General features: G+C 45.2%; 1 protein-coding gene across 5 annotated transcripts in view; it reads left to right on the top strand.

Annotated features, from left to right (window-relative positions):
- Nucleotides 1-12,884, top strand: part of LOC133542286 (eukaryotic translation initiation factor 4 gamma 3-like) — a 163,324-nt gene extending 150,440 nt beyond the window's left edge. For all 5 annotated transcript variants that reach the window (XM_061886308.1, XM_061886294.1, XM_061886301.1 and 2 more), the window contains exon 35: nucleotides 12,136-12,884. In XM_061886308.1, coding sequence (XP_061742292.1) covers nucleotides 12,136-12,317 — 182 coding nt within the window. In that variant the 3' untranslated portion in view covers nucleotides 12,318-12,884. The remainder of the gene's footprint in view (nucleotides 1-12,135) is intronic.
- Nucleotides 12,885-15,666: the final 2,782 nt, after the last annotated feature.

Below are 15,666 nucleotides of genomic sequence, written 5' to 3'. Positions count from 1 at the left end.
ATGTGACGTAATTGGAGCCTTGAATTGGTCATTAATCCATAATTGATTTTGAGTCACTATTTTTTTTTTTTAAGAAAGAAACAGCCTGCATGGCAGCTTTGTGTTATTTGAGTAAACATTGCAACATGTTCTTGTTACATTTCACCTGTTTGCTCTTTTGTACCACTTTTTCTGTTTTTAATTTTTTTCCATAGTATTTTTAAAATGTGCCGTGGGGCCGTTAAAAAATGACCTGTAGGCCGTAAATGGCCCACGGGCCGCACTTTGGACACCCTGGACTAGAGTATAAGTCACATTTTTGGGGTAAATGTATTTGATAAGTGACAGGGTTCTTGAGGGTGCATGGGAGTTTGCCCAACCAGTCTACATGTGCTTTGTGGACTTAGAGAAGGCATTCGACCGTGTCCCTCCGGAAGTCCTGTGGGGAGTGCTCAGAGAGTATGGGGTATCGGACTGTCTTATTGTGGCGGTGTACAATCAGTGTCAGAGCTTGGTCCGCATTGCCGGCAGTAAGTTGGACACATTTCCAGTGAGAGTTGGACTGTCACCAATTCTGTTCATAACTTATATGGACAGAATTTCTAGGCGCAGTCAAGGCGTAGAGGGGTTCCGGTTTGTTGGCCGTGGGATTAGGTCTCTGCTTTTTGCAGATGATGTGGTCCTGATGGCTTCATCTGGCCGGGCTCTTTAGCTCTGACTGGATCGGTTCGCAGCCGAGTGTGAAGTGATCGGAATGAGAATCAGCACCTCCAAGTCCGAGTCCATGGTTCTCTCCCTGAAAAGGGTGGAGTGCCATCTCCAGGTTGGGGAGGAGACCCTTCATCAAGTGGAGGAGTTCAAGTTCTTAGGAGTATTGTTCGCGAGTGGGGGAAGAGTGGATCGTGAGATCGACAGGCGGATCAGTGCGGCGTCTTCAGTAATGCGGACGTTGTACCGATCCGTCGTGGTGAAGAAGGACCTGAGCCGAAAGGCAAAGCTCTCAATTTACCGATCGATCTACGTTCCCATCCTCACCTATGGTCATGAGCTTTGGGTCATGACCGAAAGGATAAGATCACGGGTACAAGCGGCCAAAATGAGTTTCCTCCGCCGGGTGGCGGGGCTCTCCCTTAGAGATAGGGTGAGAAGCTCTGTCATCCGAGAGGAACTCAAAGTAAAGCCGCTGCTCCTCCACATCGAGAGGAGCCAGATGAGGTGGTTCGGGCATCTGGTCAGGATGGCACTCGAACGCCTCCCGCGGGAGGTGTTTAGGGCACGTCCAACCGGTAGGAGGCCACGGGGAAGACCCAGGACACGTTGGGAAGACTATGTCTCCCGGCTGGCCTGAGAACGCCTCGGGATCCCCTGGGAAGAGCTAGACGAAGTGGCTGGGGAGAGGAAAGTTTGGGCTTCCCTGCTTAGGCTACTGTTATAATGTGTGGTGCATTATAAAGACGACAAGAGTCCTGCTGTGGCTCAGTACCGTGTATTCAGGCTGCATGTAGGAAGTACAACTGAGGTAAACACACGTGACGCAGTGATATGTTATAGGTGCGGGCACCGTGGCTGCCACAGGGTGGCGCCGTATGTAACATCTCCCTTCCTTTAGTAAAGACTGGAACAATGCTGCCTGTAAATCAACTGTAGACCATCAACATACTAGTAACCCCATATTCAACCTCAGATAGTGATACCTGGTTTAACATCCAATATCAGATATCAAATATATAGCAAAACAGAACGTAACATTACATAGTAGCAGGATAAGAGCACACCTGTCATCAAATCACACTCCATCAGAACATCACTTTTTTTTTTTTTTAAACAAAATTCACAGTCCATGTGTTTGAAAGTGCAAACAGTCCATGTATGTTTATTCGAGTGTATGTCAGTATGTGTGTGTGTGTGTATGCGTGTGTGTTCGAGTGTGAGCGTGTATATGTGTGTCACAGTCCATGTGTGACCTAGAGGTCAAGTTTGTCAGGAGGCCTAATCAGCCTCCCACTCCGGGAGAAAGTCCGGCCCTGAAGCACACAGCGCAGTGTGTCTCTGGCCTGCGGAGAAGACGGTGGTTACCTTGGGGCCGGTGTAGTAAATTATTAAATTGTATTTATATAGCGCTTTTCTCTAGTGACTAAAAGCGCTTTACATAGTGAAACCCAATATCTAAGTTACATTTAAACTAGTGTGGGTGGCACTGAGAGCAGGTGGGTAAAGTGTCTTGCCCAAGGACACAACGGCAGTGACTAGGATGGCAGTGAAGACCTTGGAGACTCCCTAGCACCGCCAACACTGTCTCTGTTGCCACTGCCACTCGCAGGCTGCTCTGGGGCAAATTCTGGTCGAGCCAGCGGTTGCTCAGGCATTGCCTCGGCCGGTCTAAGATCAATTCTGTTGCGTCGATATGTGGTCCCCTCTACGTCGACCAGATAGGACCGGAGTCCCAACTGCTGCAGGTACACCCCTCTCCTCCATCTGCCCGTCCTGTCTCCCGGGAGTGGCTTCATTCTGACAGGCTGGCCGACGTTCAGCTCCGGCAGATCCCTCACCAATTTGTCATACACTAACTTCGCTGCTTGATGCTTCCCCCTCAGCTTGTCGGAAACCCCTGTGATGAACTGAGGTGCAAGGAGCTGGTCGGCCCCCGGAAGAAGTGTTCTCAGCCTTCGTGACATGAGACGCTGTGCTGGGCTACAATGTATGCCCTCAGTGGGCGTGTTTCGCCAATGCAGAATGGCCTTCCAGGGGTCCTCTTTGGCACGGTCTGCCTTTTTGCACAAGCCTTTCACTATCTTTACTGCAGACTATGCTTTGCCATTAGCTTTTGGGTGCCGCGGTGAGGACATGACATGTTCGAAGCCCCACTCCCTTGCAAATGCCCGGAATTCACTGCAGGCAAACTGGCTTCCCCCATCCGTAATGGCTCTGTCCGGGACGCCATAACGTGCAAACTGTGCCTTGATTCGTCGGATTGTGGTGTCGGCCGACAAGTCAGTGAGCAGGTCTATCTCCGAGAAGTCGGAGTAGTGGTCCACCACGAGCAAAAAGTTATGTGCTGCATAGCTGTACAAATCCATGCTTACCAGCTGCCATGGACGTGTGGGGAGCGGGTGTGACATCATTGTCTCTTTTTGTTGTTCGTGCGCATACTCGTTACATACAGAACACTGCTGTACATAGTCTTTGACTTCCCCTTGCATGCCGGGCCAGTACAATGTATCGCGAGCATGTCTGTAACATGCTTCACCACCCACATGATTGTAGTGGATCCTCCTCAGCATTTCCGGACGTATGGCTTTCGGAATGATGACACGCTGGCTCCTGAAAAGCACGCCATCCTGTGCGCTTATTTCATCTCTGATAGCCCAGTAGTCCCTGATGAGTACGGCGGCCTCCTCTTTGTGTTCTGGCCATCCCCGCAGTACGACTGCCTTGAGCGTTTGGAGACACACATCCTCCTCTGTGTGTGCTCGGATCTGTGCCAGGCGTTGGCTGCTGACATTGAGGTAGTCTGCCTGCTGAATGGCCGCTGCGTCACACTGCTCCTGTTGCATGCTGCAGACCATTTCTCGTCGGTACAGTGTGTCTGTTTTCCGTGGCGGGGTGGCGGCTCTACTAAGCGTGTCACTTATGTACATTTCAGGGCCTGGCTTGTACACCACCGTAAGGCAGTAATTCTGAAGTGTCAGGAGCATGCTCTGTAGGCGCTTGGGCGCGCTGAGGAGGGGCTTACTGAAAATGGACACTAAAGGCCGGTGGTCGGTCTCTGCTGTCACATCACCCCGTCCATATAGGTAGTAGTGGAAGCGTTGACAGGCGAACACGATGCTCAGGCACTCCTTTTCTATCTGTGCATAGTTTTGTTCCGTCTGGGTCAGGGCGCGGGAAGCAAAAGTGACAGGCTGCCCTTCCTGCAGCAGACAGCAGCCCAGGCCTGTCTGACTGGAGTCGCTCTGTATGGTGACTGGCTTGATGGCGTCATAATAGCGCAAGACCGGTACTGCTGTGACCAGTGTCTTCATTTCCTTCATGGCAGCATCATGTTTTGGCAGCCAGTGCCACGCCACGTCTTTGTCTAGCAGCCTCCTCGATGGTTCACATACCTCTGACAGGCGGGGCATGAATCTGGAAAGATAGTTCACAAAGCCAACACACCGCTGGACCCCTTTAGCGTCTGTGGGGTTCGGCATCTCCAGAACCGCCCTGATCTTGTCAGGGTCAGCCTTGAGGCCCTCGGCAGACAGTATGTGGCTGTGGAAGCGGACCTCCTTCACTCGGAACTGCAACTTTTTCAGGCTCAGCCTGAGCTTAACTTCTCTGCATCTGTCCATTAGGGAAATGAGGTTTGTGTCATGGTCGCGGTTGGCCTCCTCGTCCGTATCCCCGCAGCCAACTATGAGGATATCATCGGCTATGGGCTCAATCCCAGTTAATCCAGCTAGGAGCTCATGTTGCTTTCTCTGGTACAGTTCCGGAGCAACTGACACACCAAAGGGGAGCTTCAGCCACCGTTTTCTGCCCCATGGTGTCCAGAACATTGTCATCAGGCTGCTCTCCTCATCCAGTCGGCACTGCAGGAATGCATCACGTGCATCCACCAGCGTGTATACACGCGCCTTTGGCAGCTTGTACAACACATCATCTAAAGTGGGCATGAGATAGTGGGACCGTTTCAGGGCTCGGTTGAGTGGCTTTGGGTCAATGCATAGTCTCAATTTATCAGTTTTTTTCGCTATGACCAGATTGCTGATCCAGTCTGTGGGCTGTGTGACTGTGGTTAAATGTCCATCCTTTTCGTATTGATCGAGCTGTGCTTTAACAGTTGCCTTGAGGGCCACTGGAACATTCCTGGGGGCACACTGCACAGGCGCCACACTGCTGTCCAGCTCAAAGTGAACATCACCAGGCAGGGACTCGACTGGGCTGGTGAACACGTCGTGGTATGTGTTGATGAGACGCTCTTTGGTCAGGTCTCCCATCCTGCAGTGTTCCACTTTATTTAGCTCCTCAGGATTGTGAATCGTATCAGGCCTAGTCTCTCACATGTCTCCCCCGTATGCACAACCTCAAAGTCCAGCTTGTGTGTTCTGCCCCTAATGACACACTGTGTGCTGTACAACCCCAGCGAGTTCATCCACTCACTGTTGTACAGCTTCAATCTGGTGAGACTCTTCTGAAGAGGCGTTCTGGGCGCCAATCTCATCTTGTCCTTCATGCTAATCACATTGCAGGTGGCTCCCGAGTCGAGCTGGCACCTCTGGACCCCCTGTTGCAGTGGCAGATTGACAAACCACTTTTTCCCTTGCGTGTTCACAGCTCCCACGCTCTCTGCTGTGTACACATCTCTTTCATCACTGTCCTCCTGTTCCCCTGTTGACGGGTCATCCACAGCATTCAACTGGCGTGCGTGCTGACCCCTCTTCATGCATACTTTGGCGAAATGGTTGGCAGTGCCACAAGAGCGGCAGGATTTACCAAATGCAGGGCACACGTCTCGCCCACGTGCGTGCCTTGTGCCACAGTACTTGCATTCCACTGTGTCTTTCATTCTCTGGAGCTGTGCACTGGTGTTGGTGGGCTCAGATGACCTACCGGCAGACCTGATGCTCTCTCCAGGCCCAGAGTTGCCCAGTGACATTGTCTTTAATTTATTGTCCATGACCTCGGCTGCACGGCAGATCATGATTGCTTGATCCAATTTGAGATAGTTTTCTCTTAGCAAACTGTTAAGGACAAACTTGTCCTTTATGAGTTCATCTTTTATAGCTCCGTATTCACAAGAGGCAGCCTTTTCTCTCAGCCTTGTAACAAAAGCATATATGGGTTCTCCTTACTCTTGCTTTAAGTTTCCAAAAACTTACCTCTCTAATGTGACATTCTTCGCGGGGGTAAAGTATCCCTCCAGTGCCTCCAGAATAGCACCGGCATCTTTCTGTTGGTCGACAGTGAGTCCCAGGTTGTATTTGTAAACATGGAGGCAGCCGTTCCCCATTAGCCGTCTCAGCGCCGCTTCTTGGACGGGCTTCTCCTTCTCGTTGAGCCCCGTCACCAGCAGATAATCCTCAAACTCTGCTCGGAAGTTTTTCCAGTTGCCGTGAGTGTCCCCAGCCATCTTCATGGGCTCCGGAGGCGGGATGTTGGATGCCATTATACCAACGCGGTGCTATAGCTAACAGGCTAACTGAAACTGCTAAAACTCACCAAAACAAATAAATGCACACTGTCTCAACAACGGACAGAATGTGGGGCATAATCGGGTCCTGCTTGGACTTCTGACACCATGTTATAATGTGTGGTGCATTATAAAGACGACAAGAGTCCTGCTGTGGCTCAGTACCGTGTATTCAGGCTGCATGTAGGAGGTACAACTGAGGTAAACACACGTGACGCAGTGATATGTTATAGGTGCGGGCACCGTGGCTGCCACAGGGTGGCGCCGTATGTCAATACAATCACCCTGTAACAGCTACTGCCCCCGCGATCTGACCTCGGATAAGCGGCAGAAGATGGATGGATGGATGGATGTATTTGATCAAATCCAACACCAAGAATAGACTTTTGAATGGCAATTCAAAATAAATAAAGAATAGTGAACAACAGGCTGAATAAGTTTACGTTATATGACGCAAAGTAATTTATATTAACCTCCTTGGCAACTACCTGGGCGTGGAGACGCAACCGTACGGTTGACAAGTTTCTCCCGGCAGCACGTTGTTCAAGCACCCATTTGTGAATTCGTACCTCGAGCTGTGGCCACCTAGCTTTAGCCCGTGATTAGCTTTTTAAGTTTTCTTCATTTCAGTGTGTGTAGCCTCCATTTTTTGCCAGTCCCTTTCAAGTTTCTCCCTTACTCCAAACTTTCTTTCTGCTGCCTGATTGCCGTTTTGTACTGCATATTTCATTACTTCCAGCTTGAAACCTGCAGTGTATGATTTCCTTTTTGGTGCCATTTTTGTCAGCCCTTCTCAGTTTTTCCAAGTTACCGCCAATGCTGAAATAATAAATTTTCATAGGTACGGAAGTAGTAGCAGGTAGCATCTTTTTTTTCCACAATGCACATGAGAAATTACTCCACGTAAGCGGCATGGCCGGAAACCAACATTGAATGACCGTGACCTTCGATCCCTCAGACATCAATCTCTAAAGGATATCACCACATGGGCTCAGGAACACTTCAGAAAACCACTGTCACTAAATACAGTTTGTTGCTACATCTATAAGTGCAAGTTAAAGGGGAACATTATCACAATTTCTAAAGGGTTAAAAACAATAAAAATCAGTGCAAGTTAAAGCTCTACTATGCAAAGCAAAAGCCATTTATCAACAACACCCAGACACCATGCCAGCTTCGCTGGGTCTAAGCTCATCTAAGATGGACTGATGCAAAGTGGAAAAGTGTTCTGTGGTCTGACGAGTCCACATTTCACTTTTTGGGGGAAAACTGTGGACGTTGTGTCCTCCGGATCAAAGAGGAAAAGAACGATCCAGATTGTTCTAGGCGCAAAGATGAAAACCCAGCATGTGTGATGGTATGGGGGTGTATTAGTGGCCAAGGCATGGGTAACTTACACATCTGACAAGGCACCATTAATGCTAAAAGGTACATACAGGTTTTGGAGCAACAAATTTTGCGGTCAAAGCAACGTTATCATGGACACCCCTGCTTGTTTCAGCAAGAAAATGCCAAGCTACGTGTGGCTTCATAGTAAAAGAGTGCGGGTACTAGACTGGCCTGCCTGCAGTCCAGAACTGTCTCCCATCGAAAATGTGTGGCGCATTATTAAGCGTAAAATACGACAGCGTAGACCCCGGACTGATGAACGACTGAAGCTCTACATAAAACAAGAATGGGAAAGAATTCCACTTTCAAAGCTTCAACAATTAGTTTCCTCAGTTTCCAAATGTTTATTGAGTGTTGTTAAAAGAAAAGGTGATGTAACACAGTCCACAACCTTCTACTATCGGGGTGAAAGGCATGATTTATAATCTACAATTTACTACTTTCACCACTTTTGTGATGCAGCAGCTTGCTGGCTAATGATGTCAAGCTAATAGGGCTGTGGATCTTTGGGCACCACACTATTCCATTCTCGGGGAAAACATTTGATTCAGAATACATTTTCAATTCAGAATCACTATTTTTTTAATAACATTGGGTGCCAGTTCTATGATTGACCTGCTCAGTGGCCTAATGGTTGGTGTGTCCTCACTGAGATGGGTAGGTTGTGAGTCTGAACCCCGGCTGAGTCATACCAAAGACGATAAAAATGGGAGCCATTACCTCACTGCTTGGCATTCAGCATCAAGGGGTTGGAATTGGGGGTTAAATCACCAAAAATTGTTCCTGAGCGCGGCCACCACTGCTGCTCACTGCTCCCCTCACCTCCCAGGAGGTGAACAAGGGGATGAGTCAAATGCAGAGAGTAATTTCACCACACCTAGTGTGTGTGTGTGTGTGTGTGTGTGTGTGTGTGTGTGTGTGTGTGTGTGTGTGTGTGTGTGTGTGTGTGTGTTTGTGTGTGTGACTATCATTGCTACTTTAACTTTAACTACAATCCTCCATAAAATAAATACATATATTTGATCCCTCTCTGTACTTAAAAGAAAACTGGTTTTGTTAAGTAAAATTCTAGCCAAACACTTAATTAAGTCATATACAAACCCCGTTTCCATATGAGTTGGTAAATTGTGTTGGATGTAAATATAAACAGAATACAATGATTTGCAAATCATTTTCAACCCATATTCAGTTGAATATGCTACAAAGACAACATATTTGTTGTTCAAACTGATAAATAATCATTAACTTTAGAATTTGATGCCAGCAACACGTGACAAAGAAGTTGGGAAAGGTGGCAATAAATACTGATAAAGTTGAGGAATGCTCACCAAACACTTTTTTGGAACATCCCACAGGTGTACAGGTGGGTGCCATGATTGGTATAAAAACAGCTTCCATAAAAAATGCTCAGTCTTTCACATGAAAGGATGGGCCAGGTACTCCCCTGTGTCCACAACTGCGTGAGCAAATAGTCAAACAGTTTAAGAACAACGTTTCTCAAAGTGCAATTGCAAGAAATTAAAGGATTTCAACATAATATCATCAAAAGGTTCAGAGAATCTGGAGAAACTCCACGTAAGTGGCATGGCCGGAAACCAACATTGAATGACCATGACCTTCGATCCCTCAGACGGCACTGTATCAAAAAGCGACATCAACCTCTAAAGCAGGGGTAGGGAACCTATGGCTCGCGAGCCAGATGTGGCTCTTTTGATGACTGCATCTGGCTCTCGGATAAATCTGAGCTGACATTGCTTAACATGATAAGTAATGAATTATTCCACTTGTAATAAGTGTTAAAAATAATGTTCAAAACATAAAACATTCTCATGCATTTTTAGTCCATCCATCCGTTTATTACCGCACCTGTTCAAGAAGTTGCGTTAAGAAGTTATTTATTTATTAAAGGTTACTGCGGGGCTTGTCCTCCTGGGGGTTCTTCAGACCACCAAGCACCGACATGAGAGACTGTTTCAGGGTTACACTATTGTTTTATTTTTCAATAAGTCTCTCAGTTGCTTTCCAGCAATTGTATTTTTCTCTTTCGTTTTCGCTCGCGCTCTGGCTCCAGCCCCAATCCCGTCTCTCCTCCTGGCTGCTGCTTATAACAGAGCGACAGGTGATTAGATAACAAGGCTCAGGTGGGCCATCTACACAGCTCTTGCTGATTTCGAGGCCGGTCCTGGCACACCCCAGCTCGCTGCAGACCCGCGGGCCACGCCCCCTCCACAGTTAGCTTCAGAATAGCAATGTTATTACAAAGAATAAGAGACTCTATACTCTAGAAATGTTGGTCTTACTTAAAAATGCACGCGTATAGTTGTGTTCAGTGTTAAAAAAACATATTATATGGCTCTTACGGAAATACATTTTAAAATATTTGGCTTTTTGGCTCTCTCAGCCAAAAAGGTTCCCGACCCCTGCTCTAAAGGATATCACCACATGGGCTCAGGAACACTTCAGAAAACCACTGTCACTAAATACAGTTTGTTGCTACATCTCTAAGTGCAAGTTAAAGCTCTACTATGCAAAGCGAAAGCCATTTATCAACAACATCAAGGCCCGAGTTCATCTAAAATGGACTGATGCAAAGTGGTAAAGTGTTCTGTGGTCTGACGAGTCCACATTTCAAATTGTTTTTGGGAAATATTGAACATCGTGTCATCCGGAACAAAGGGGAAGCGAACCATCCAGCCCGGTATCGACGCAAAATTCAAAAGCCAGCATCTGTGATGGTATGGGGGTGTATTAGTGCCCTTGGCATGGGTAACTTTCACATCTGTGAAGGCACCATTAATGCTGAAAGGTACATACAGGTTTTGGAACAACAAATACTGCCATCTAAGCGACGCCCCTGCTTATTTCAGCAAGACAATGACAAGCCACATTCAGCACGTTTTACAAAAGCGTGGCTTCGTTAAAAAAAAGAGTGCGGGTACTTTTCTGGGCCGCCTGCAGTCCAGACCCATCGAAAATATATGGCGCATTATGAAGCATAAAATACGACAGCGGAGACCCTGGACTGATGAACGACTGAAGCTCTACATAAAACAAGAATGGGAAAGAATTCCACTCTCAAAGCTTCAACAATTAGTTTCCTCAGTTCCCAAACGTTTATTGAGTGTTGTTAAAAGGAAAGGTGATGTAACACAGTGGGGAACATGCCCTTTCCCAACTACTTTGGCACGTGTTGCAGCCATGAAATTCTAAGTTAATTATTATTTGCAAAAAAAAAATTAAGTTTATGAGTTTGAACATCGAATATGTTGTCTTTGTAGTGCATTCAACTGAATATGGGTAAAGGTGTTTGCAAATCATTGTATTCTGTTTATATTTACATTAGACACAATTTCCCAACTCATATGGAAACGGGGTTTGTACAAATAACACTTCTCTTTTTTAAAGTCCATGTGTACAGCAGATAAAGATAATCTACATCACCATAATGATTTGTCTGAGTGGCTGCACAGGACAGATTGAAAATGAAATTCTCATTTATTTGTAATTGATTAAGAATCGTTACAAATAACACTCCCGATTAATTTGAAAATCTTTATTTTTTTGTGACACCCCTATAAACTAGTTAACAATGTGGCTAAAATATTCAGGTCACAACATGTAATTGCAGTGTTAGTTGGTGCTTTTTTAGAGGGCATTGGGCCAAACAGAGTACTCTTAGTACCTCCACCTGGCGCATTTAAAAAAGTGTCTTTGTCTTACATAAGGATTGTGAAAGATAGGCAAAAATGTACCAGTCTTGTCAATCAATCAAAAATGATTTATACAGCCCTTACTTACAAATGTCTCAAAGGGCTGCACAAGCCACAATGGCATCCTTGGCTGAGATCCCACATCAAGGCAAGGAAAAGCTCAACCCAATGGGAACAACAAGAAACCTTGTAGGGGACCACTGATGTGGAGATAGCAGATTAACTGTTCTAAAAGGGTTGTCTATTTAAAGGCTACAGTATAAAAATGAGTTTTATGATGGGACCTAAATGCTTCTACTGAGGTAGCATCTCTAACTGTTACCGCTAGAACATTCCATAGTACTGGAGCCCCAATAGAAAACGCTCTATAGCCCACTGACTTTTTTGGGGCTCTGGGAATCACAAATAAGCCGAAGTTCTTTGAAGACAGATTTCTTGCCGGGACATATGGTACAATACAATCAGCAAGATAGACTGGAGTTAGACCCTTTTGTCTCCTGTTGGGCTCTACAAAATGTACATACTGTAAACAGTCTACTTCTTACACACCAGCTGTTTGATTATAACTTGCATTTCAGTTCTATTTTTTGATTGGCAAATATGGTAATGTTGACATCGCCATGTAAAGTCGCTAATGCTAATCAGTGAAGCACTTTGTTAGAATGGAAAATTGCAACCACGGGGCTAATGCCTGTTTGCCCGCCAAGTGCTTGAGCCGCTCAGAACATCAGAACATTTTATATGAGGTTCCTATGTAAGCACCAAAATGGTGTGCCCACCCCTATTACTAGGTTACCTGAGTTTGTATGAGCCACATGTATTCTAATTACACAAACACTCCTATCGAGTGTTGACAATCCTGTGACATCTCTCTCTGCGCGCCAGACCTCCTGCGGAGGTTCTTTGACTGCCTCTACGACGAGGACGTCATCTCAGAGGAGGCCTTCTGCATGTGGGAATCCAGCAAGGACACCGCGGAGCAGGAGGGCAAAGGCATGGCCCTCAAGTCCGTGACGGACTTCTTCACGTGGCTGCGGGAGGCCGAGGAGGAGTCGGAGGACAACTAAAGCGGGCGACGGCGGAACAAGTGAGCGGGATGACTTGTTTACAGCTGGAATTCTTTTTCTGCGGCACGGTTTGCAAACATGCCGGAGTTTTCAGTTTGGATTCCAACGTCGGAAGCATTCAATACATGTATTATACATAGAAAATATTTTTGTTTTAAATTTTAACTTACTTTTTTTGTTACTTTTTAAGAAAAAAGACTTACAAGATGCATAGGTTCTGGACTCTTTAATTTATTATTTTTTTAAGGACTGCAAAGATGGACGTGAGAACTGGACAACAGAAATAACAATATAATAACAAAATGATGAATTGTAAAATAAACAGCCTCCCTCCATCTTACACTGTTTGCTTTGAAACAGGGTGGACCAAAGGGAGGCATGTGTGACGTGAAAAGTAATCATCATCCTATCCCTCAGCATCCCCCTTGTTGCATTCAAGAAGCCTGGGAAAACTGACACTTACGGAAGGAGCGGGCAAATGCCAGGATGGGGTGCTTGTGACAAAATGCTTGTAATACTTCAGAGCCCGTTAAATGCTTGTAAATACATTAAAGATGGGGAAAAGTATTTCACAATGAATTGCTCTTTTGCGGACACGTGACTGTGGGATATCAGGGGATAACAGCGCCCACAAGTGTGAGCACATGCAGCATTGGAGGGCTCACGTCCTGATTCTCAATGTTGTGCATCAACAAGTCAACGCTCAGAAAATGGATTAGTAGGGCTGATAATTTTTTAAGCTAACAATTTGTTTCAGATTTGTTTCAAATTGTTAAAGTTTTTTTAAAATAACACTGGGTGCCAGTTCACGCTCACATTCACCCCGGGCGGTAGAAAAAATGGATGGATGGATGGGTGCCAGTTAGTTCTATAACTAACTACATCCCTCCATTAAATAAGAAGCTCGGATACATTACTAAATTCAGGCACAGGAAATGTCTGCGAAAATCCGCGTTTAGGAACATTAATTTTCACGTCAAAATATCACTTCCGCCTTTTTTCATGAAATATTGTAAGTGTAAGGAGGAAGAGTGTCAAAAGATGGAGCTAACTTTGTTTTCTTATCATCAATGGAGCAGTAAATAAACAAACAATCCTGACCGGAAGTGTGTACCGTGAAAACCCGTCCGACCAGAACTCTAACGATATCAATTAGACGTGTGGACTCGAGTCACATGACTTGAATTTGATGACTTTAGACCCGACTTGACAAAATGTAAAGAGACTAGCAACTCGACTTGGACTTTAACATCAGTGACTTGTGACTTCACTTGGACTTTAACCTTTTGACTTGACAAGACTTGCTACTTTCCCCAAAACCCAAAGATTAAAAAGTTATTCAGGAGCACTCCATATCCTTCATTGTGTACATGTGTGTGTCTGTCAGCGTGTGTCATACTTGCCAACATTGAGACCTCCAAATTCGAGAGATTGGGGGTGGGGGGTATGGTGGTAACGGGTGTGTATATTGTAGTGTCCCGGAAAAGTTAGGGCTGCAAGTGATTCTGGGTATTTGTTGCATTGTGTTACAGTGCAGACATACTCCCAAAATGTGTTTGTCATTCTTGTTTGGTGTGGGTTCACAGTGTGGTGCATATTTGTAACATTGTTAAAGTTGTTTGTATGGCCACCCTCAGTGTGACCTGTATGGCTGTTGATCAAGTATGTCTTGCAATCACTTACATGCGTCTTTAGAAGCCGCTTGTAACACGTGATCAGACCGGCAGGCTATATTGTTTTGAAGGGTAGCGTGACGACAGGTTGTGGAGGACGCCAAAGGCAGTGCCATTAATATTGTCGTCCGGGGGAAAATCGCGTGAAATTTGGGAAAACGGTTGCTTCGGGAGGGCCACTGAAATGAAATTCGGGGGTCTCTCGGAAAAATCGTTAGGTAGGGTAGGCAACTGTGGCGTGTGTCTGTCAGCGTGTGTGTGCTTTCAGTATAACAGCCAATCAAAATACATCCACGGTGTTTTCATCCGGCAGCATTCATCCAATCAAATTGCAGGACAACTGTGAAGAAGCAATGTCAAACAACGCGGCAGTAAGTAAAAATGATGCCAAATATAGTTTCATACAGGTATTAAAAGTCCAACTCGGTCAACAAAAAAGGAATTGCAGTGTGCAAAACATGCGGTTTGGAAGATTACAGATGGAGATGCAACAACTTCCAACGTCGTCCGACATTTGAAGATGCACAAAGAAAGGTAAGTTTTGAATGTAAGCTAACGTTTATTGGCTAAGTAACGTGACTTTTATTTGCTGAGTAGTTAAAACAGTGAGGCTGTAAACTCACTACTTACGCTATAACCATAGACATCTTATAAGTAGATGCAGCATCGAAGCTACTACCATAGACATGTTCTAAGAGTAGCAGCATTGAGCGCTACTGCCTACTGGAGCTGACAAGATGCGGGTCCGCCATCTTATAGTAGTGATCCGCTCCATTCAGTGCAATTCATTTGTCAGGAGCAATGAACTGTCAGCGCATTTCATTCATCTTACCTCACTGAATACCACTGATTGTCACCCGCTTTTTTGTCATACGTGATAAAGGACGCATGTTTTATAAGTCATGATTAGTTTAACAGAGATCAAAACTGGGAATATAATCCCAGAGAAGGGTCAGCTATTTTTAAATTGAAGAAACAATATGATTAGGTTATATATACATGCTACATAAACAATGTATGAATACATTAGATATCTATAGACTATCTGTTGCTGCAAGAGTAGCAGAGAGTTTATTCTCTCGACACTTAGTATTGATATTTTGTATTACATTCTTCCCTTAAATGATCTTGTTTACAGGGATTGTTTTATATGTATTTTTTATGTATGTAAAAAGCGTCTGCCAAATACTTCAACATAAACATATATAAACACCTGAAAGTATTTACATCAGCTAAAACCACCAATCTGTTTCACTGGATTAAGAATAAAACCAAATTCGGTTTTACCTAACAATGTTACTATTTGAATATTGTTACTTGAAGACTTATTCCTAGTTACAATTATACTGTTATACTTTGCCTAAAATGAGAATGCATAATGCAGTGGCGGCTGGTGAATTTTGTTTTAGGTAGGGCTGAAAGTTTGTAAACCAAACCCCTGTAGGGGGGTCATCCTCCCCCAGAAGATTTCGTTGTTATTTTCACATACAAATATTGAAGATCTTGGCTCCTTCTCAACTCTGTGGTAAAATTCTTTTCACAAAATACAACTAATAGTACGTTAATGTTAAATCTTACTTGTGAAAAGTAATCCCCCGATTCCTATTTTCAACAGTCCGCTCATTTGAGCAGGAAAACGCTGAACACCATCTTTGTTTTCTACCTGTCAACTATCA

This window comes from Nerophis ophidion, linkage group LG02, assembly GCF_033978795.1.
Source record: "Nerophis ophidion isolate RoL-2023_Sa linkage group LG02, RoL_Noph_v1.0, whole genome shotgun sequence".
In the NCBI taxonomy this organism is placed as follows: domain Eukaryota; kingdom Metazoa; phylum Chordata; class Actinopteri; order Syngnathiformes; family Syngnathidae; genus Nerophis; species Nerophis ophidion.
Note: the sequence above shows the minus strand (reverse complement) of the source record. Positions and strands in the feature narration are given on the sequence as shown.